Source organism: Chlorocebus sabaeus, chromosome 20, assembly GCF_047675955.1.
Source record: "Chlorocebus sabaeus isolate Y175 chromosome 20, mChlSab1.0.hap1, whole genome shotgun sequence".
NCBI lineage: Eukaryota > Metazoa > Chordata > Mammalia > Primates > Cercopithecidae > Chlorocebus > Chlorocebus sabaeus.
The window spans coordinates 75,388,026-75,409,996 of NC_132923.1; the positions used below are offsets into that span (position 1 = coordinate 75,388,026).

At 39.3% G+C, this 21,971-nt stretch overlaps 1 protein-coding gene and 1 long non-coding RNA gene across 5 annotated transcripts in view; both read right to left on the reverse strand.

Annotated features, from left to right (window-relative positions):
* Positions 1-21,971, reverse strand: part of NFIA (nuclear factor I A) — a 386,737-nt gene that overhangs the window by 25,805 nt on the left and 338,961 nt on the right. For 3 of the 4 annotated variants that reach the window (XM_007978527.3, XM_007978532.3, XM_007978526.3), the window contains one exon: positions 11,386-11,477. The exons of the other annotated variant lie outside the window; for it this stretch is intronic. In XM_007978527.3, coding sequence (XP_007976718.1) covers positions 11,386-11,477 — 92 coding nt within the window. The remainder of the gene's footprint in view (positions 1-11,385; positions 11,478-21,971) is intronic. 4 annotated transcript variants of the gene reach the window in all.
* LOC119625086 (uncharacterized) lies at positions 7,280-7,889 on the reverse strand. Its single transcript, XR_005241214.2, has 2 exons — positions 7,631-7,889; positions 7,280-7,576 (listed from the first exon to the last, which is right to left on the reverse strand). It is a non-coding gene; the product is annotated as an uncharacterized lncRNA (long non-coding RNA).

The window sequence follows — 21,971 nt, forward strand, 5'->3', positions numbered from 1 at the left end:
ATGCACAGACACACTGCCAGAGACCAGTGGAAGGAAGACTGTGCTTGAGAGGGACAGAAGCTGTGTGTCGTAAGGGCTGGCCTTATGTTTCCCTTCACTAGTCAAGGCAACAGGAGATATGCAGCACGGTCCAGTCCTGGAGGGCAGCAAAGGGTGCTTCCCACATTATTAAGACAGCACTGTGAGGGTCCGAGGTTGCCCTGTGCTGAGAACAACTGTGCCCGGTGGCGTCCCCATTAGCCCAACACATTCAGGCTCTGAGGAAGGAGGGTGTTGAGGGTGAGAAACACAGGGCCAGGACAGCCTGTCCTAACAACCCAGTGTCCCTGATCCAAGACAAGGGATCCGGCTTATCACAAGCTCATGTGACTCATTAGTTAAATGTGTATAGTGTTTGGGAAGTGAAAAGCCAATCAGAAGTGCTAGGTTATATCATCTCTGCTGTAAAGGGAGCAATGTGAGACCTTAAGAAAAATTCTCATGCAAATATTTTGGGGGAGGCGTGTGCTGTGGAATGTAATTCAATGAATAGACTCAATAGAAAGGCAAAAAGACAGGCCACTGACAAAGAATGTGCCTAAGTCCTCAATAAACAAACAAGAAGGTAAGCAGGTGGGTGTGAGAAAAGTGGACAGGAAGAATCACTGAGACCTCGCGTGAGATCTTCGATGGATCTCACATTAGACAGCAAGCTCTGGGCTTGAAACTGTGTGTGTCAGTGGAACTTTCAAGGCCTTAGACTCATTAGAAGCCCTGAGAAAGCCTATGTCCAAAAGGATTCCTAATGCTGAATCCTTTCCTTATGTGAACAGTCATTATTTAGAGTGTAGAAATATTCGGTAAGGCCAATTCCTTGGGCATGAGATTTCCACAAGCAAGGACTTTGTGGACAGTGAGAACATCACCTGTATTGCATTCTCTCCTCAAAGTTCATGCAGCAAGGCCAGTCAACTCATTTTCCTGTTCTCTGAACTCCTGTTGACTCAAGCTCTGCAAAACCAGGCTCTTTTCTTTTGCAAAGGAAGCATCTGGTTCCAAGTCATAAAAGAGAAACCCAGAACCTATTGCTGCCTGTTTGGTAAGCACTCTGGAGGGCACCCGGGGGCACTGTTTCACAGAGCTCCCCTGCAACCACAAAGGCACATATACTCCAACTCAGCCTTTTCAGAGTCCATGTTTAACCAGTGCACGGTGACCCAGCCCCATGGGAGCTGGTCTGCACAAAACACCAGGACTTCTGCCCAAATCCGGGACCTCAAACAGAGGCTGAAAAGAAATGACCTCTGCACAGTCACACGCACAGCATATATGTCTCCTAAACACATAGGGAGTGTGTGGAGGAAAGGCAGAGTAATAAGCCAAGCATTCAGAGACAAGAGGGTCAAGTGCAACTACTGGAGTTGAAAAGTGCATGAAACCTATCAGGGAACAGGAAAAAAGAACACAGCAGATCCTATTAACAGTCTATCCACTATCTACTGCCCCTTCTTCCTTGGGACAATTTTGCTGAGAGAGGCAAATGTGACTGGTCCTAGGTGATGGGTCATGATTTGAGCCAATCAAGATAATCTTCTGCTGGTTTTCTCAGCATCCTTTGCAGCTAGAGATTAAAATGTGACCCAGATTTAGCCAATGAGACCTACAAAGAAATTTGCTAGCAGGGTGCAGAGGAGGAATAGCAGGGCCTTTTCCCCGATATTAGAGGAAAAATAAGGTATGATATGACTATGCTATTTGGAGCTGCAGCAGCCGTGTTGCAGTCAGAGGCTCTAAGCATGAGGCTGAAAAGGCAGCATACTGAGGAAGGTAGAGCAGAATGTTAGGAAGGGCATGGGTTCCTGCTGGCCTCGTGTGGCACTGAAACAATGCTAACACCCACTCACTCACAGATTTCTTGTTACGTGAGAAAAATAATCCTGACTGCCTTACACCACACTTAATTGGGGTTTCTTCTATGAGGTAGATACTATTATTGCCTCCATTTCACAGATGAGGAAGCTGAATTTTAAAGGGTAAGATACACAAGACCACTGAGATAAATGGCACAGCCACGATGTCAGAACAGGTCTGTCCTACTCCTCAAATCCTGACTTTTCCTCCTGTTCCCCCAGAGAAACCTGCTGAGTACCCAGTACCTTTCCCTTAGTACCCTGGAATGTCACTGATCAGAAGCATTGTTACGGAGACCCATCTAACAGCTAGAAATGTTGATGGCATTTCTGCACTTGGCACTATGGTTTTCTAAGTTCCATGCACGGCTATCATCAACTTCTGATCTACTTCCTGTCAGTTCTCTCCACCAACTCATAGCTCCTTTCTCCAACCCTTTTCCTGACATCATTTTCTGTCCCCCTTTCCCCACAGTTCCAAGGGCTAATTGAATGGATAGCAGATTTTTGGTCTTTTTCCTTCTTCTCCCATACAATGTAACATTTCCTGTGAAATCTCTTTTTTACCTTCCCCTTCTCTACTGCCACTGTTCTAATTTTAATACTAAAAAAAAGGAAGCAAGAAGGGAAGCAATATGTACTAAGCACCTATTGTGTGCCAGATACTATCGTAGAGACCTTAATTATTACAATAATCATCAATCTGTTTCAACTAAGAAGATCCCCCAAGTCTTCGTGGAGCAAAGGTGACAGGAAGAACAGGAATGGAGAGAAAAGGTGAACAGTATCTAGAAGTAATGGCTCGAACTTTGTCCAGAAGTGAAGTTTGTGGCATGTCTACAACATGCTGCCAAATTAAAACCTGAAAGACAAAGACTCTGTTTATTGAAAAATTTATTTTAAGAGTGTCTCATAGCCTGTCAGTGAGTCAGCCGCCAAGTGTATGTGAAAAGAATGTGTCAAGAACTTACAGGTTGGTGTGGGAGCTGGGGAAGCTGGGACGATTCACTCCTGCCCACAGTAGTACGGAGGGAGGCGAAGCAGATTGCATGAGTAACTCAACTCTGCGAGGTGTTGCTTACTATTCAACACCTGCTACTGGAGCTGAGAACATACGAGAAAAAATGACCAGGCACCACCTCGATTTAGGCACCTCCTTTCCCTTTAGATTCTGGGTGGATGCATTCACTTCCTGCCGGTCCTTACCACTCTCAGAGACATCGTCTCCCCTTGGGAAGGCCCTTCTCAGGCACAATTTAGCATAAGGGGAGAAACAGTGCACTTATGCTGCTGCCTGTACAAGGGAAGAATAGCCGTGCCCAATTTAAATAGGCTTTTGGGCACCTTTAAGGCTGATGCTCAATGGAGCAACCTACAGGGTTAGGATCTTGCAGGGGGTAGGGGGAGGCTTCCTAATTTGTTAGATGGTTGCTTTTGGTAAGTAGGTTGTGACCATAGAACAGCAGCTGCTGAATGGCTGATATACAAGTCCTTCCTTCATAGGATATGTGGAATCAGAAGTGGATTTGTGTCCTGGCTCTACCGACCTCTTGATACGTGGTTCTGGGAAAGTCACTTCCCTTCTTTAAACTTCAGTTTTTTTAACCTATACAGTGGGGATAACAATAATAATAGCTCTGCCTACTTCAAAGGGTAACTCTTACAATCAAATGAGAAAATACTTTGTAATCCAGAAAGTAAGAGTTTAGTTATTAACCAAACAATGAAAGCTATCATTTGTTAGGTGTTCATTAGGTGTTAAAAACTTTTTTTACACTAACAGAATTTAAGACTCAAAACCATAGGGTTGTGTGTGTGTATATATATACACACACATATTTATATCTCACTATTTTCACTATTTTACAGTTAAAAAAAACTAGACTAGATAAATTGAATTACTGTGAAAAAAAAAACCCAACAACAACAAAAATAAAACACAGAGAATGCTTCTAAGTGATGGAATAAAGCTTCAACTAAAATCTGAAAATAAAGGAGTTATCTTAGCTGCTCTGCTATCTGGTCTCTGGACAAAGGCTAGCTGTTCTCACAGATGCAGACTAATATCATTAGTAAAGGTCTTCTTCCCAGGCAGGATGAGAGAATGAATTCAGTCTTGGTTTTACAGAGATATGAGCAGGAGACTGGGGCAGATCTTCAGAAGAACCAAGTTCAGCACAGTCCCACTGGAGGCAGGCAGCACTGGGACTAATCTCAAGGCTTCTGATTCCTTGATATAAGAGTGTGAGTCAATCTTAGACTCTTTTAAAGAGAAAATGGTCAGTAACCTTTCACTACAAACAATTGGGGATGCAGATAAGTATTTGGGAAAAACATAAGTTTTGGAGACTGGTTCAAATCTCAGCTACCTCAATTACCAAGGGACAAATGTACTCTTCTGAGACTTCAGTTTCCTCATCTGTAAAATGGAGATGTAGCACCAACCTTAGAGGGCTCTTCAGTATTGTAGCGAGTGTAGACACAGAACCTAGCATGCATGGGTGCTGTAGAATACTCATTTGGCCAATAAGACATTGAACTTGGCTCAAAGTCAGGAGAAAATGGAATTTTATCTGCCATTCCTCTCTAATCTTGGGAGTTTTCAGCTGTGTGGGCTTGAAACTGAAATGCTCAAATCCACTTCTAATTTAGAAGATGAAGTAGGGTTGCAGGGTGGGAGAGAGAGAGAGAGATATATATATATAAATTTATTTATTATATATAATAATGAATAAATATTATTTATTCTTTAATAATTATAATTATTATCATAATAAATAATATACATTTGTTACAATAATAAATAAATTTTAAAATATATTTTATATAATAAATATATATATAAATTATATATATATAATTTTTTTTTTTTTCTCTAAGGAAATCTGAGTTTCCTGCCTTTGTAACTCTCCAGTTACTCCTTGAACTTCTGTGTGCTAACTAACATTCTACACCCAGGCAGCTCCTGTCAGGGTGGGCAGGAGCCCGGGAATGGCTTCAGCTAACTCAAATGCAATCTCAAGTGAGCTTGGGTGGGCAAGTAAGGATGTACCACTAGGAGGGGGCGTTTCTTGGAAATGAGGGGTGAAGGGGTTACTGGTTGAGCCTTGTGCAGCAGTAAAGGAGTCTAATTTTATCTGGTCCAGAGAAGATAGAACTGAACCTGTCTCTTTTATTGGGATGGGCTAAAACATGATCTACCATCTGATGGTAAAAGTTAAAAGCGGGAAAAAGTGTACAAGAACTATATCATTAGGCCCAAGCTAGACAAGGACAAGGACAGAAAAACTATCCAGCCTCTTCTGCTGCTTCCACTCTTTGGAAAGTTCTTATACCCAACTCTGCTGTCTTAAAGCCTCTTAGACAAATCCTCATAGTACTGGTATTACACTGCATTACTGATGTTGATGTTGTCATTACTATTATTTCTTCACATATGTTTCCTCTGCTAGACTTTGAACAACTCGAGGAGAGTTTTTATTCCCTGTACTTTGTAGGTGTTGAGGCTATATTAAGTAATTAAGTAAACACTAAACGCTTGAAGGAGGGAACTTATGAAGAGTTCCACAGATGGCCTAAGCTTTGGTTTCTCAAGTAGAGCTTCAGGAATGTGACACACAGAATGGCAACAGCTCAAAATGCTCTCCGTGATCTCTACCTCTCCCATTCTGGGTGCACTCCCACCAGAGGCAGACAATGGGTGTCATGACCATACTTTAGCTATGCAGGGACCTCACCAGATCAGCCGGCTTCCAACACAGTGAAGTGTGTGGCTTGTGCATACATTTGTAAATTTCATGAGGCAAGGGCAATCACACTGCTTGCAAGTCAGGCAGCTAAATGATTTATTAAGCAAAGGTTATAGCACCTGTGCCTTTTTGTCAACAAATCGGGCCCATGCCATGCCAAGTGATTCTTCTAATAGTCTGAATGGTAATTTGGTTTTAAACAGCATTTTGGATACCACGATTCTGTTGATGCAAAACAGTGATAGATTTGGGTGGTAAGGAAGAAAGGCCTGTTTTTAATATTGTTTGCACTCATTTTTCATTTCAAAGAATTAGTCCTCATTGGAGTTCTGCAGGTTAAGCATTTTATTTAAACCTTTTGATTAAACTAGAACCTGAATCAAAATGAGTTCTTTGCTCAGTCCTCCTGCATGGAAATTGGTATTTCTATTTATTACCTGATGATGAAATATTAACTTTTTTTTTCTTTAAATAAATGCCTCCTCTTAATGGTTCTCATTTTCAGGGATCAGATTAAGTTATGGGATGCAACTGAAATGGTCATTGGCTTTCTGCTATTTGAAACAATGGCAGGTTCCCTATCATTACATTATATCATTCAGTGGGCGTGCAGGGCACACTAACAGTGTCTAAAGTGAAGTAAATACTGTATACCCCAGAGACCTTTCTATATGTTAATATCAGCTGTCATGGGACAATGTTGAAAAATAAGAGATTCAAGGTGGGACAAGTGGCCACAGTTTCTCAGTGTTGATGGTTGTTCTAAAGGCTGTAGGGAGGTGGCCACCTCTCATCTCAATGATCAGTTATGATATGGAGAAGGAGGAAGAAAAATGAGAGGCAAATGATGGTAGCAGAGGCAGCAGACAAGAGAGGCAAAAGAATGGGACAGATAAGCCAGGAATGTTCGAACAAAGCCGAAAGCCAGGGCGAGATATGCAATGCAACTGGAAGGCAGTTTGAAAGAAAACTAGCTCAAGGCAAGGCTAAAGAGAAGGCAATTCTGCTTCAGTCAAGGGAGGAATTCTCTGGAGAAAAAAACAGACTACAAGCGAAAGAGGAGGAAAAATGGCTTTCAATTATCCATGTTATCTTTCCCTACCAATCATTACAGATGATGAATAGATGCAATAAAAGCCAATATTCAATTTTTCCAATTTACATGGTAAGAAGGCCATAATATACTGTTAAGGGGAAGAAACAACAGGCTACCAAACAGTGTATATAATATGATCTCACTTTTTGCAATATATTTGTATGCACAGAAACACTCTGGATGGATTTATATAGAAATGTTAATAGTAGGACTACAAGTGATTTTTATCCTTTTTCTCATCTGTATTTTCCACAATTAACATGTATTATGAATATAATAAGAAAAAGTCATATTTTGTTAAGTTCCTTCTGAACCATTTAGACTCAGCCAATGTATGCAGAGTACCCACAATGTGCTGGGCATGATCATTAGTGCTTTTCTGAGCAGTCAGCACATGATTACTCTGATCAACAGTCCACTTGCCCTGACTGTTTCACAGAAATTTTAACTCCTAAGAGGTGAAAAGGACTTTAGAGCTTATTTAATGATTCTGTTTTAAAAATTGTGGTGAAATACACACAATGTAACATTTACCATCTTAACCATTTTTTTTTTTTTTTTTGGATTGCAAAAATTTATTAAAATTGGAGACACTGTTTTAATCTTCTTGTGCCATGAGACTCCATCAGGCTGTCTACAAAGACCATTGGGAGGCTGAGGATCACTTGAGCCCAGAAGTCTGAGGCAGGCTGTAGTAAGCCTCAAAGGGCCACTGCACTCCAGCTTGGGTGAGGCAAGACCCTTTCAAGCGGTAAGCTACATGCTTGCTTGCTGTGGTCATTAAAAACTCTAGTTTAGGATAACAGGTCTGCCTGCATTTCTTCAAGCATGAATTCTGAGTCCTTTGCTTCTTTAAAACTTGCTCCACACCGTGTAGTCAAGTCGACTCTCCATACCTTTAAAAGGTCTCCAAACATCGGCACCAGAAACATAAAGCTGGTCCAGACAAGTTGGACTCCACCATTTCAACTTCTAGTTTTCTGTCTAATGCCTGTATGCCAATGGCTTGAGTTAGGCTTGCTCTTTAGGACTTCAGTAGCTATTGTTATCCCTCCTTTGGGACACAACTGTCCATAAGGTGCTATCGAGAGCCACATTGCATCTGCACCCAGTACCATACCTCACAACAGTCGGCTCCCACCTCGAAAAAAAGCCATCTTAACCATTTTTGAGTGTACAGTTCAGTGGGATTCGGTACGTTCACGTTGTTGAGCAAACATCACCAACATCCATCTCCAGAACTCTTTTCATCTTGCAAAGCTGAAACTCCGCACCCCTTTAACACTGACTCCCCATTCTGCCCTCCCCCTAACCCCTGGCAGCCACTACTCGACTTTCCATTTCTATGAATTTGACTACTCTAGGTACCTCACATCCGTAGAATCATATAGTATTTATTTTGTTGTGATTGGCTTATTTTACTGAGCATAATGTCTTCAAGATTCATCCACGTTGTGGCGTGTGTAGAATTTCCTTCCTTTTAAAGGCTGAGTAATATTCCATTCTACGTACACACCATGTTTTGTTTATCCATTCGTCTGTCAATGGACACCTGGGTTGCTTCTACCTTTTGGCTATCGTGGAGAATGCTGCTACAACCATAAGCAAATACCTCTTTGAAACTTTGCTTTCCATTTTTGGGGCTATACATTCAAGATTAGATTTTAATGCAGTCTCAGGGATAAAAGCAGGGACTCCACCAGTAGTATTCCTGAGAAGTGAGCATCAGTGTCTGTTGGAAAATCCCCAGGGAAAAGAGCTCACCAGCTCATGAGGCAGTAACATAGTACAGTGGTTAGAGGGCATAGGCCTTGGTGTCAGACAGAACTGGATACAAATTCTTGCTCCACTCCTGACTATAGTATGGCCTTGGGAAAATCAACAGTCTCCTTAGTCTCAGCTTCCACATCTATAAAGTAGAGATCTAGCCTATTAGGTGACTATAAAGATTAGGTGCATCACATGCTTGATGGACTTAGTACATAGAAAATGCCCCATAGAAGCTATATACAATCAAATAACTCTTTTTCTTAAAAAAGATCTTATGATAGTCTGAAAGCTGCCTACTTATAATGCCTACATTGGTTCAATTTCTACCCACTTGAAAAAAGAGAGACCCCATCAATTCCATCTTCTACAGGATGATGCTTCAGGCATTTTAAGATATTTCCACTGGAAACTGGTCTTTGGGAGCAGAAAGGCCATTTTATTTTGCATTTGTTTATAGATTTATGTACAAGATACTGCTTCTACATTTAGAAAGCTTAAGTATCTGCTTGGGTGACGCTTCAATTCTTATTCCTCCATAGGTAGAAAGCAAAATTTTGTTTTCCCAGATAACTTTTCCTGTAATTCAATTAATATAAATGTCATGCTTTATAACAAGGGTATCAATATAGAAAAACACAAGTTTGCCTAGGAAATATGCAGACCATGTTCTAATTATATTTTAAAAAATTCTTGTCAAAAATTCCTCTTCCGAACTAATGTCCTCTTGAAAGGGAACTTTTTTTTTCAGGTATATTATTATTTTTATTATCTATATTTACATATATCTAACACTTTAAGTGGTTCCAGAAAATAGTTCCTCATTTAAGAAAAGAGTTAATATATATGCCTTAAAATTAAAATATTTAGAATACATAATTTTTACCTCAAGATATCTTTTTTTGGGGGGAAAACGACAACTCCATTAGCATAGCTTCTCATTAGACAATTGGGAATGACTTTCTTCAAGCCAAATGTGGCAGGTGTCACTGTGGTAAGAAAAATTTAAGCTGTTGTCCCCATGATGCCAAATACTTAACAGAAACCAAAAAAAAAAAAAAAAAAAAAAATTCAGTTCCAGATGCCAATATTGGGCCTACATGACATCATTCATCCAGATGCGTGGAAAATCTGGATTTTTAAGAATTGAATTTTTGTGGTCAGCATTACGAAAACTCAGATTCTGGGTTAAGTGAGGCATTTGTGAAGGAAAGCCACAGTGGAATATAATACATTTCGATTACAGAGAAAGAAATTGAATGGAACACAGCGTACAATTTCAGGGCTGTGAATCATAGCTTATATAAAAAATACTATGTAAAATACAGACAGGACATTTCAAAGCTGCATTTTAAAGGCTCTTAATGAAGCAACTTGAGGACATTCGTGCTTTGGGAAAATGAATCATCCAATATAGAGCCACTATCTCCAGTTCTCCCCCTCTCATTGAACTTGGACACTTACGCCAAATGTACAGAATTAAATTATGTTCTTCTGTTTTAATGCTTTACAGGTAATTATGCAACTTCAAATTCACCAGAAAAGTGTTTGAATATTTGAAGGTATGTTTAAAATAAGCAAATAACTGAAAGAATTTTATGGGAGGTACTGAATAGGAGATTTTAATCTCAGATGCCATGTGCAGGCCAGTTTAAGAAGAAACAACAGAGGTGGGAAATTCAAGAGTTAACCTTCTCTCTCCCCTTTTGGCTCTCCCTCTCCTCCCAGCTGCCTTCTCTGCTAATGCTGTACTTTCTGTGACCCTGCTTCAGTGTGAGGAAGGCTTCAGATACAATGCAGTTTAACCTGTGCTGTCGACATAGCAATAAACCAAAGCCCTTTACAGAGGGAGCAAAGGGACCCAGGAAGGCAAATCTATTCCATTCATATGCACCTGGCCATAGTTTTATAAACGGAGGCGAATAGTTATGAATTAGGCATCTGGAGATTCCACACACAGGCATGTGCACAAAATTGCTCCAAGAATGTTTTTAAACACCGTGCTAAGAACCTTACGGAGAAAATACTTTCCTTAGGTTAATTATGATAAAATATGGTCATGTTCTAATTAGGAAATCAGAGAGTAGTTTATTTCAAAACGTGAATGTAATTCTATTTCATAAACCTCTAAATGCCTCTACCTATACTAACTTTGAACTTAAAAAGTCTTTTACTGTTTCTCAATATACAGCAGCCATTCCAAAACTTTTCAAAAAGATTTCTTCTCCTTGACATGGACTAGCACAAAACACAACTGTCTATGGGCAGACAAGCTCTGGATGTCTGGGCAGTCATCTTCTCTCAATCACCTGCTTCAGATATGACTCATACACACCCCTCACCACCCACCGCACCTTGCTCCCCCGTGGCCAGCAGTAACCACTAACAAACACGTCTTATTCCTGGACCAACACCAGCAACTTAATAGGGCTCATGCACCCTTTTCCCCTCTCTTTCAGAAAGCTTGCCAGGTTCCTGGGGACCCTCTAATGAATACAGAGGAGTGGCTGGGTCCCTCCATGCCCAGTATGTACTCTGATGTCACTGGTTTTACTTTCAGGTTCTGTAGGGGCCTGCTTCTGTCTGCTTGCATTTACAGGGCCATGAATTCCTAAGAGGGAACACACACTAGCTAACCCTGGGAAACCTTTTTTGCCATAGCTAAAACAGCTCTTCTTCTACCCACTCAATACAAGAAGCAAAAACTGCAGGCAAAGTTTTCTGTGATTTCTGAGAACACATGGAAATGTGGCTGGGATCAGGAGGAAAGGGAAGACTGGACAGGGTCTGGAAAATGCGGCCTTTCGTGCCAAAAGACAAGTTAAAATGCACCTGATGAATAATACAAGCTGCACCACATACAGAAAAGATGAGAGCGGCCCACCTGTGTCTGTTGAGGGATATTTACAAAGCTTGGATCCCGTGGTCCAACACTGACGAATCGGTTTGCGGGGGAGGTGCTGGGTGTCGAGTAGGCTGTGAAGGGAAGGGACACATGCGTTCAGGAAGCGGCACGAGATTGCACACACAAACAACACCAAAACACACAGTCTCTGAGCCGACGCAGCTGATTAACAAGGAAATGTGCAAACACTGTAGCTAGCAAAGGGGTCTGGCTAGCAAGGGCATTTTAGACAGTCAAAAAAGGGGGAAGGCGGATTGGCTTCCAAAGACCGTTGGGATATAATGATGTCAAACTGATGCTCAGATGAGCTATTTTCTCCTTCTACCATACAAATTAGAACATGCAGGACATTTGCAAAGTATACTTTCTGAGTTAAACATGAGCTCTGGGGTCAGAAAGAGATATCCTAGTCTTTAGAGCAGAGGGAGAAAGAAATTAGCTAGGAAGGGGAGGAAAGCAGTTCATTTTACAAGCTTGCTTTTCACACCGTTACACTCCTAAAAAAATCATGAAATGGTCCTGTGCCTCTACAGCTAGAGATGGAAGAGGAATCTTTACAGAAGGAACTAATGGGTTCTCCAGGAAGCAGGTAGAAAACCATTTCAGAACAAGCTGTCTTTATAGGCCCAGTTGTGTCTAGAACCTTTATGATGCACAAAATATGCTTTTCATATTAACATTTATAGTCTTCCCATCCTAGAACCTCTCTGTTCAGGCATAAACTATCAAGACCCTTTGTGAACTAAGATATCACACCGGAACCTCAGGTAACACACTTCAGTTTACTATCCTTTCTTGGTTCATGGAAGTTTTGTTGTTGGTTTTCGCATTTGTACTTAAGAGCTTCTTTCTACTTTAGTGGTAAAAAATTCAGTGGCTTTGGTGTTTCACTGGCTCATAAATCCAAAGGTACATTTTGTTTTTTGGTGTCCTGCAATTCACTTCTTTATCACCAACTCCAAGGATTTGTTCACATTCTTCCTCTGAGCTAGAATCTTTAGACAGTTACTTAAAAATTTCAAATGTCTTAACAATAATTAAAAAGGCCTAAGGTTTTTAAACTAACTCTAGACACATACCATCTAAGAAACAATCTAGGTTTTTAAGTTAACTCTAGACAAACACCATGTAAGAAACAATCAGGATATGCAACTTTTTAAAACACAGATAATTGAGGGCATGATATCAAATTCCTGCCAGATTTTTTTTTCCTTATTGACATCATCTGCTCCTCTTACTCTGGCTTTCTGTTTTACAGAAAATTGCTCATACTTCTTGTTTCTCTCATTAAACAACTCTAGGGATAAAATTTCCACCATCTGGCCCAGGCCCTGTTGGTTGTCTTTGGTAAGAGCTAAGCCACCCAAACAGATCTGCAATGGTCATGTGGATGTGGATGTGGCTGTGTTAAAATGGCACTGAACAGAGGTTGAGCATGAGGGTCCTTGATGTCTCATTTAAATAAGAAACTTTTTGTGATAATAGTATTTGTTTGAGGAGGATCTATTCAGTAATGACTTTATTTAAAATGATCTAAATGTATATGTCATACTGTCTAGCAATGTGGATCTACTGATTTTGTCTCTAGCCCACACTATGCCAGATTAATTTGAATAGATTTGAGAAATACCTCCGCCTTTAGCCATTCTGCATGTACCTCTCACTTACTGGCATGGGGGTAATTTAATTTTTTTAAAAGCTCAGTAAAATAATCTATATTAAGTGTTCCATTCACCCCATGGCTTTATTGATATGCTTTGAGAAACAGCAACATAAAGTTTATAAATTGAAAATGATAGAGTATAATTGTCTGATAGTGTGTTCCCCTGCTCTTAGAGCACAAAGAGGATGTGGGAGGGATAAAGAGGAAGATAGGAGGTGAAATAACCTGTTGAACCTGTTAGTGGTTAGGGAAAAAAGTGTTCTTTTACACAGGAATAGTTAGGTAGGTTGAGAAGGAACAAAAAGGAATGAAGGGTATATTAAGGTATGAAGGCTGAGTGATTGATGACAGACGCTGAAACGTGAGTCCATGTTTGATGGCCCTAATAGAACAGTGTGCACCCGCCTGCTGCTCATCATAGACGCATAGCAGGATTTCCTATGACATTCTTACCATACTGGGGACATCCAAAACAAGCATGCTAACTGATCCCAACACAGAAGCCATTCTGGGGGTTGGGGGGTGTCATTTTTTGTGAAGACAGTTTCACTATAGCAAGCTTACTAAATCGGGAAAGGTATCTATATTATATCCCATCATCTATTTTTGCTTAACCTCAATTTCTCCATCTGAAAGAAGATTTAGCATACAAATACTTTAGCTATGCAAAATTTCTATGAGGCCAACAATCAGATACTTTCCCTTCTTCAGTCATGGGACAAAACTTGCAGTCTTAGTTTTACAACATCCCAGAAGCCCTTTCATACTCTCAAGGACTACCAGAGCTTCTCCAAATTTTATTCTAGTTCTTTAAAAAAGAGAACAATGGTAAGAGAGGTGCTAGTGGGTTTGCATTTATATATATATATATATATATATATATATATATATATATATAAAAACTACAAAAGTCTACTAGTCTTTGAGTACCCAAGTGAAACAATGGGACAAATGGTGCCCAGGCAAATTTATTCCATAGAAAGCTAGCTTCTGGGAAAAGCACACAGGGAAAATAAAGGAAGGAAGAACGAAATTCTGACTCATCTTCTATTACTCCAGCAGGGTGGTCACCTATAACAGGATGTAGTCCCAAAAAAGATACAACATAAGTTGAATTTGATTTTCCTAAAGAAACAATTGAATAAGGGAATTACACTGTTGAATAAAACCTTAATTGAAACTTTTTGTTAAAACAATCACATTTACCATAGTGAATCAATTATACTTGCACAGTTAAGAGCTTACAACATGAATATCAAGTAAAGGGGCAATAAGGTAATTCATTACATACAACTGTGTATACTATGATATATCATATTCATATCCTTCTTAATTATAATTCTTGATTTATTTACAACAGCAATAATCAAAGCTGTAGGTAGAGCTATGAAAAATCATAAAATCCAGAAAATAGTTTTCTGGGGAGATTACTGTAGGACATTTTTGAGAATTCTGGAGGGGAGATTCAGAAGTGCTTGATGACTTATTGATAAAGTCAACAGGGAAATCAACTTGGCTACATAATCTTATTATAAGAATCCTCATGGCAAACATGACTATTAAAAATCAAATAATTGATTATTTGGCTGCTTCTGAAACAGAAAGTGTTTGCTTTTTGTTTTAGCAGCCATTTTACCTATATTAGCGATAGTGCTATGAACCATTTTCCTAACATTGAAGAATGTTCCTATAAGAAGCTTCTGGCAAGCTCTCATTTACACTAATCTGACCATATTTTGTCTCTCTCTCTCTCTAATGTATTTCTTCACATTATCCAAGCGTCTTAGTTTGGCCAGCACTACAGCAGTAAGTTTCAAAATTCCAAACCAGAATTTGATCCCATATCCAGAAAATTTGCGTTCTTTCTGTGTTACCCTCTTAGGGTAGGCATTGCTAATTCTCTAATCCTTCACTTAGACAATACCGGTCCTGCCTTCCTAAGATCAGTTGGGGAATGGCTCAAGAACAGCTCTCTCTTTATGAACAATAGTTTGACAGGGCCTCTGAGGATGCTAGGAATGATCTCTAGGGGCATTGTGGGGTACATGGACACGAGGGAGTGGGGTGGAGAGGGTTAGTAGGGGGAATCACCCACCAGTGCTGCTTTTTTTTTTTAATAGTGATGGGGGTCTCCCCATGCTGCTCAGGCTTGTCTCAAACTCTTGAGCTCAGGCAATCCTCCCGCCTTGGCCTCCCAAGGTGCTGGGACCAAGCACTGCTCTTTATCATGGCGGATGTCCCTGAGAGGACCGAACCGCCTCTACATCATCAGAAATGAATGTGGCTCACTGACTGCTAGCCAAACAAATCCCAGTTTTTGTTGCTCCTGTGGTAGGTTTCCTTTTTTCTTTTCCCAAATGGGAAGGTATAAGGGATATATCTGCAAAAAGGAACCATGGCATTTCCAGATGAATTAGTCTGGAGTCTGTAATAGCCTTCACTCAACAATTACACCTGAACATGGTGTTGAGAACGTGGTCAAACTGATTTGAGTGGAGATGCTTTTGTCTTGTCTTTGGAAAAAATATGACTGAAGAAGAAGATATTAAGATACTAAAATATTTATGCCAATGTCAGTTGATATTTCTTTCTTTATTTTTTTTTGAGATGGAGTCTTGTTCTGTCGCCCAGGCTAGAGTGCAGTGGCATGAACATGGCTTACTGAAGCCTTGACCTCCTGAGCTCAAATGATTCTTGTACTTCAACTTCCTGAGTAGCTGGGACTACAGGTATGTGCCCTTATGCCCTTTTAATTTTTAAAATTATTTGTGGAGATGAGGTCTCCTTATGTTGCCCAGGCTGGTCTCAAACTCCTGGGCTCAAGTGATCCTCCCACCTTGGCCTCCCAAAGTGCTGGGATTACAGGCATGAGCCACTACACTCAGCCAGTTGATGTTTCTTTAAGATAAAAATAATATTAATAAAATTCCCCAAAACTGACAAACTAGAAAATGTGAGTTCATATTGGTTGGTTTTGAAAGCAGGTAGTTAGTTTCAAGGTTTAGTTCAAATTTAGCAATCACTAAAATACATGTAATCACAGAAAGGCAGAAAAGGGAGAAAATTTAGCCAGATTTCTTCCGTGTAAAGGGTAAACCTGAAAGGAGAGCTGCTCTTTGAACAAACAGCCCTCCATATACCCACAGGGTGCCCAGAAGGAGGCTAAGTGGCTGGTTTCACCTGGGGCTGACCTACTTGAGTGACAGCCAGCTCCTCTGGCCGCGGCTAGGAGGAAAATGTGAGGCACCTTGGCAGAAAATATACGGCAGGGTGAGCTTTGAGGTTCTGAATTTACTTCCAGATGCAGGAAGCGATGAGGTACCCTAAACCCTGGCAGCCTGGTCTATAAACCGACATGAAGTTTGAAGAAAAATTGGTCTGTTTTATCAAAGACTCCAAATACACGGAAGTAGCAAACATTCACCCCCTCTTCATTCCCTTAAACTCGATCCACCAAGCCTAGCTTCCGCAGTGCATCATAGAGACATTTTAATAGATTCATTTTTTTCCTCTCTCTCCAAGAGATATTTCAACACTTGCTACGTGCCAGGCTCTGTACTGAGCACTATGGAGGCTGCAAAGGCGAGTGAGACACACTGTTATCCCTAACATGTTAGAGCCTAATGGGGAGAGATAAGTACAGAAGATGGAAACACGAGTGCCTAAAAGTAATATAAATAAAACTCTGCAGGGTGTAAAGGACAGAAAAGTGACACTGGCAGGAGGAACAGGACAAGCTTTACAGGGGAGATGGAGAGGGCTTCTGGGATGGGCTGTGAAAGATGTGTTGGTTGACAGGTTCCAGTGGACTGAGGCCACCAAGGGCACAGCACAATTGGAGGAACAGAGGCAGGGAATGGAGCTAGCAATTGCAGAGGGAAAGGAGAAAACAGGGAACTTGCAAATTACATTTTGCCATACAGCAAGGAAAGGTAACATTTCAATGATCAGGGACCTGAATGTTTGAAAATGACGGGGAAGAAGCCTGTTGAATTTATTTTTAGAGGAGGAAATAATTTACAAAATAAACAGATACCAAATTTCAATTCTAAACACTGTTAAGGCAACTAGACATTCCTCCACTCTAAACCTTTCTCTGCTCATCTCAAATATCAAGATGCACCTTCATGTGTTCCCTCATTTTCAGAAACTCAGACATATTCACGTGTGGGAGCCTCCCTCTAAAGCTAGTCGAAAATTCAATTTCATTCAAAATAGTCTTACTATATGATTCTACTACCTGCTCAAAATTTGCCAGTTATTAGACAAAAGTAATCAGAACAAGTTCAGGAATATAGACTTAAACAGAATCCTGTGTATTCAAATTGCAGTTTTATTAAATGTTTATCAGTGACTCCTGGCAGTAAAGGAAATGTGCCTAAGAAGCATTCAGTTGCAAACTGAAACAGGGAGATGGCTAAATACCTCATTGTAATAATTTCCCAAATCTTTTAACTGCACTGTCACGCTATTAAAAAAAAAAAGGCCCTGTGAGAAAACTTTCGTGTCTAAAAAAAAAATGCAGAAACTGTTAGAAAATAGATTGGCTAATTTCTAAATGAAACCATTACAACTGAACTCACTTAAAAATCTGAACAGCACTATTTCTTACAAGGTCACAAAAGAAATGCTGGAAAATATCGGAATGTTTCTCCTTCAAAGAAATCAATTGGTATTGACAAGTTTACAAGGCCTGGGCTAGTATTATTAATATCATTATATAGCTAGAGAAACAGCCTTTTAAAAATCTACAGGCCTTACTTACACATGATCCAATATTCAGAGGTTTCAAAATCCCCACAAGATGGAATGGATGTTGTTTTTATCCAGATGTTTAGCATCTAGAGGACAACTACACCGGATTTCTATTATTTTGATCACATCTGTACAGCTACCTCATCCTATTATTTCTGCAAATCTTTTGTCTTTACAAACAAGTTACCAACAGCAACAACAAAAACTCACAACCCTCAGGGCACAGAATGAAAGCCTCCTTATCGCTAGTAAACTATTACAGAACAACATGCCCACAAGCTTCCTTCCTGAAAAGCTAATGAATTCTAACTTTAATATATTACCATTGCTTAACGTGTATGATAACTATTTGCATGGCATGTCTAAGGTGCCAAGAACTCACAAAAATCATGAAAAGAAATAGTCTGGCCAGATGGCTTTGCTCTGTGGGTATTTCTGTTTGTATTAAGGATCCTAAGGGCAGTAGGAGGTCAAGCTATATCAGAATTTGGGGTAAAAAGTATAGAAAAGGAAGTGCAAGACAATTCATGCTATAATGTGCACAGAGAGAGAAGACCAGAGTAACCTTTCAACTGGAGATGATTTGACCTTACGTTACCAAAATCTGTGCAAGAAGAAGGCACTTTACAATGAGAGCAATGAGTGTTTCCTGTAGCCGATTTTTTTTTTTTTTTTTTTTTTTTAGAGACAGGGTCTTATTCTGTCACCCAGGCTGGAGTGCAGTGCAGTGGTGTCATTATAGCTCACTGCAGCCTCAAATTCCTGGGGGCTCCAGTGATCTTCCCACCTCAGCTTTTCCAGTAGTTAGGACTACAAGCACGTGCCACGGTGCCCAGCTAATTTTTTTACTTTTATTTTTTGCAGAGGTAGCGGTCTCGCTATGTTGCTCAGGCTGGTTTGGAACTCCTGGTTTCAAGCAATCTTCCTGTGATGGCCTTCCAAAGTGCTGGGATTACAGGGACAAGCAACTGCACCTGGCCCACAGTCAGTCTGTTTGAACTGCCTGTAACATTCTTTCTCATAATAGTTTTTAAAGGTTAAGAATACAACTTTGTTTCAGTTCATTTAAATTTATTTCTGACGGTGAATCCAAATTCTATGACTGTCATTTATTTTTATGTGTATGCTGTGTGTTGCTCAATTGAAAGAAAATATTTATTGATCAGAAGCAACCATGTATATGAGTAGGGACAGGGGAAAGTTATATTAAATAGCCACAGGGAATAAACCCTGGATTCGGCTGGGGTTTGCTAAAAAAAGAAACTTTGATCAATATATTGGATTGCTCCCTCTTGAAAGACTTCTGCAGCCTCTCAAAAGGCAGTGAAACTCTGGAAATCTACTTCGGGAATTTATCCTCCACAAGTACTAATAATACAGATAAAGGTTTATGCTACAAGATGTTCATTACATCATTACTTATAAGAGCAACAAATTGGAACCCACTTGTAAGTTAATGCTTCATCCATACATTGGAATATTTTGCAGCCATTAATAGTATCTTAAAATAATAGCTAATGACATTGTAATGTATTTATAAGATGAAATAAGAATCATTTACAAAACTGTATAATACACACATACACACATACATCATGATCAGTTATGATTAAAATATGCATAGAAAATGACTGGAAAATATGCACAGTTATTATCTTTGAAGACTGGGATTATGGATGATATTTTTTTCTTTTTTGAAATGGGTCTTGCTCTGTTGCCCAGGCTAGAGTGCAGTGGCTTTAACACGGCTCACTGCAGCCTTGACCTGCTGGGCTCAAGTGATCCTCCTCCTGCCTCAGCCTCCTGAGTAGCTGGGACCACAGGTGTGTGCCACACGCCTGGAAAATTTTATTTTTTGTAGAGACACTGTCTCATTATATTGCCCAGGCTGGTCTTGAACTCCTGGGCTCAAGTGATCTTCCTGTCTCGGCCTCCTAATGTGCTGAGATTACAGATATGTGCCATCATACTCAGCCGGATTATGGATGATTTTTAAATAACTTCTAGTAATTTTTCATCTTAAACACAAATGGAACCTAAAAATCTCAAATAATACTTTTTTTGGAGACAGTGCAACACAGTCAATAGAAAATAAATTTTAAAAACCAGCAAATCCTGGACTGAATTCATTAGATCTCTTACTAGAAATGTGATCTTGGCAAGTCAGTTAACCTCTCTGAATTTCTCTATATAGAGTCCAGTATAATGGACATTATTTACTCCAATCTCCCAGTCCTTTAACTAAGGCTTGACCCCACTGTGATGTCCAACAGGTCACTCTCTTCACAGGAACAGTCCAAAGGGTGATCCCTATGGAGAGGCTTTGCAAATAGGATGGGAAATCCCTAGAATTCCAATTTTAATATAATTAATACAAGTAAAGAAAAACACTAAAATCATTTCATCAGGGACTACTGACTCTAATATCTGATAAGGGACATTATATCCCCAACACATCTGCCTTCCAACAATTAAAAATGATAACACCCAAACTTCTCAAGGGTTAATGTTATGATCATACTCGTATGCAATTTGAAAACACATAAATTGGCACAACCTTTCTGAAAGCAATTCAGTAATGTGTATCAAGAGGAATGTTCAAACTGTTTGTATTAGCAATTCCAATTCTACAACTATATCCTAAAAAAATTATTAGAGTTGGGGACAAAAATATGTCTAAGGATATGCTGTAACATACTCCATAGGTTGGAAGAAAAGTTAATGTTCTATAGTGGGAATACAGGTAAAAATTATTTAAAATCCCATTTCTTAACTTTTTTTTGAGTAAGAAAGGCATAAAATTTGAATTAATGGCATACAAAATATTATATTCAGTATGGTCGCAATCATTTTATATGTGTATAAACACACACACACACACACACACACACACACACACACACAAAGATGAGGAAACAAGACCAAAATGTTAGTAGTTGATAATGGAAGAATATAATTTTCTTTTTTATGCTTTTCTATATTTTGCAAATTTCTTAAAATGCCATATATTATCTTCATAAAGAGAGACTTAAACTCATCTGTCATCTGAAACAATAAAAAACTAAGGTGAACACAAGAGTTGACTGGGTTATGACCACCCAAATGAATGGAATCGTCCAAAGTTCTGTTCTTTTTCCTATTCTTTTTTTGCAACGCTTATCTCTTAATCTTTTTCCTGCTTTGGTTTCCGTTTTTTCATCTATCTCAACATACCCAGGATGGTGTTATTCTTGATGCAATGTAAAACATTTTTAATGGGGTGTTTTAAGATTTTCAAGGGAAAGCTGCATGATATGACATCTCTAAACATAACACGTGTCCTGGTAGAGTAGAAAACACTGGGCTTTGGAGTCCAACAGACTGGGATTTGAACTTTTGCTCAGTTTCATCTTCTTTAAAAGAGCTAACAATTCCAGTGGTGCAGATTTATAATAACAAATGCAACTAAGGTAATGCATATGAAAATACCTATCAAAATGCTTGATTTTTAATAATTCTCTTTCTTTTCATTTAAAAAATTTAAACACTAAAATATTAGACTACACAAAATTAAAATGCTCTAAAAAGTATTTATAACAAATTATGTTATAAGATAGTACAAGTACATTTATATTTAATGGGTTCGTAAGGCAGAACCTGTAACCAACTAATAGCTACTGTGAATGAAAATGCTCACCTTACACTGAACTCTATGCTCTCTGTGAGGGGGAAAAGAGTATTATTCATTACTAGAAAAATCACACATTTTTGGAATCACTCCAAAAGTTCAGGTTAGTACAGCTAAAAGCTAGATGTATAAAAATTGCCAAGGATTTTATGAACTCCCCCACGTGTGAGTATGTGGTTTTGATCACTGTCATCATTTTAGTATAAACAAGATTATTATTAGATCACTAGACAAATATTTTTAAGAATAAAGAAATCATAATATTTGATATCAAAGGAGGATTGAAAACTTAGCAATATCTTTCTCACTGGATAAGGCACCAAAAAGTTGTCTGCCAACAACCTTGTCCCTTTCCCTGGAGTAAACCACTGTTAGTTTCTATCCTTCCACATACAATCCAATTTGTACATGCATCCCCTCTCCGATGCAGCATTCCATACACATTTCTTAGCACTCTCCTTTGCTGAATTAATATAACAA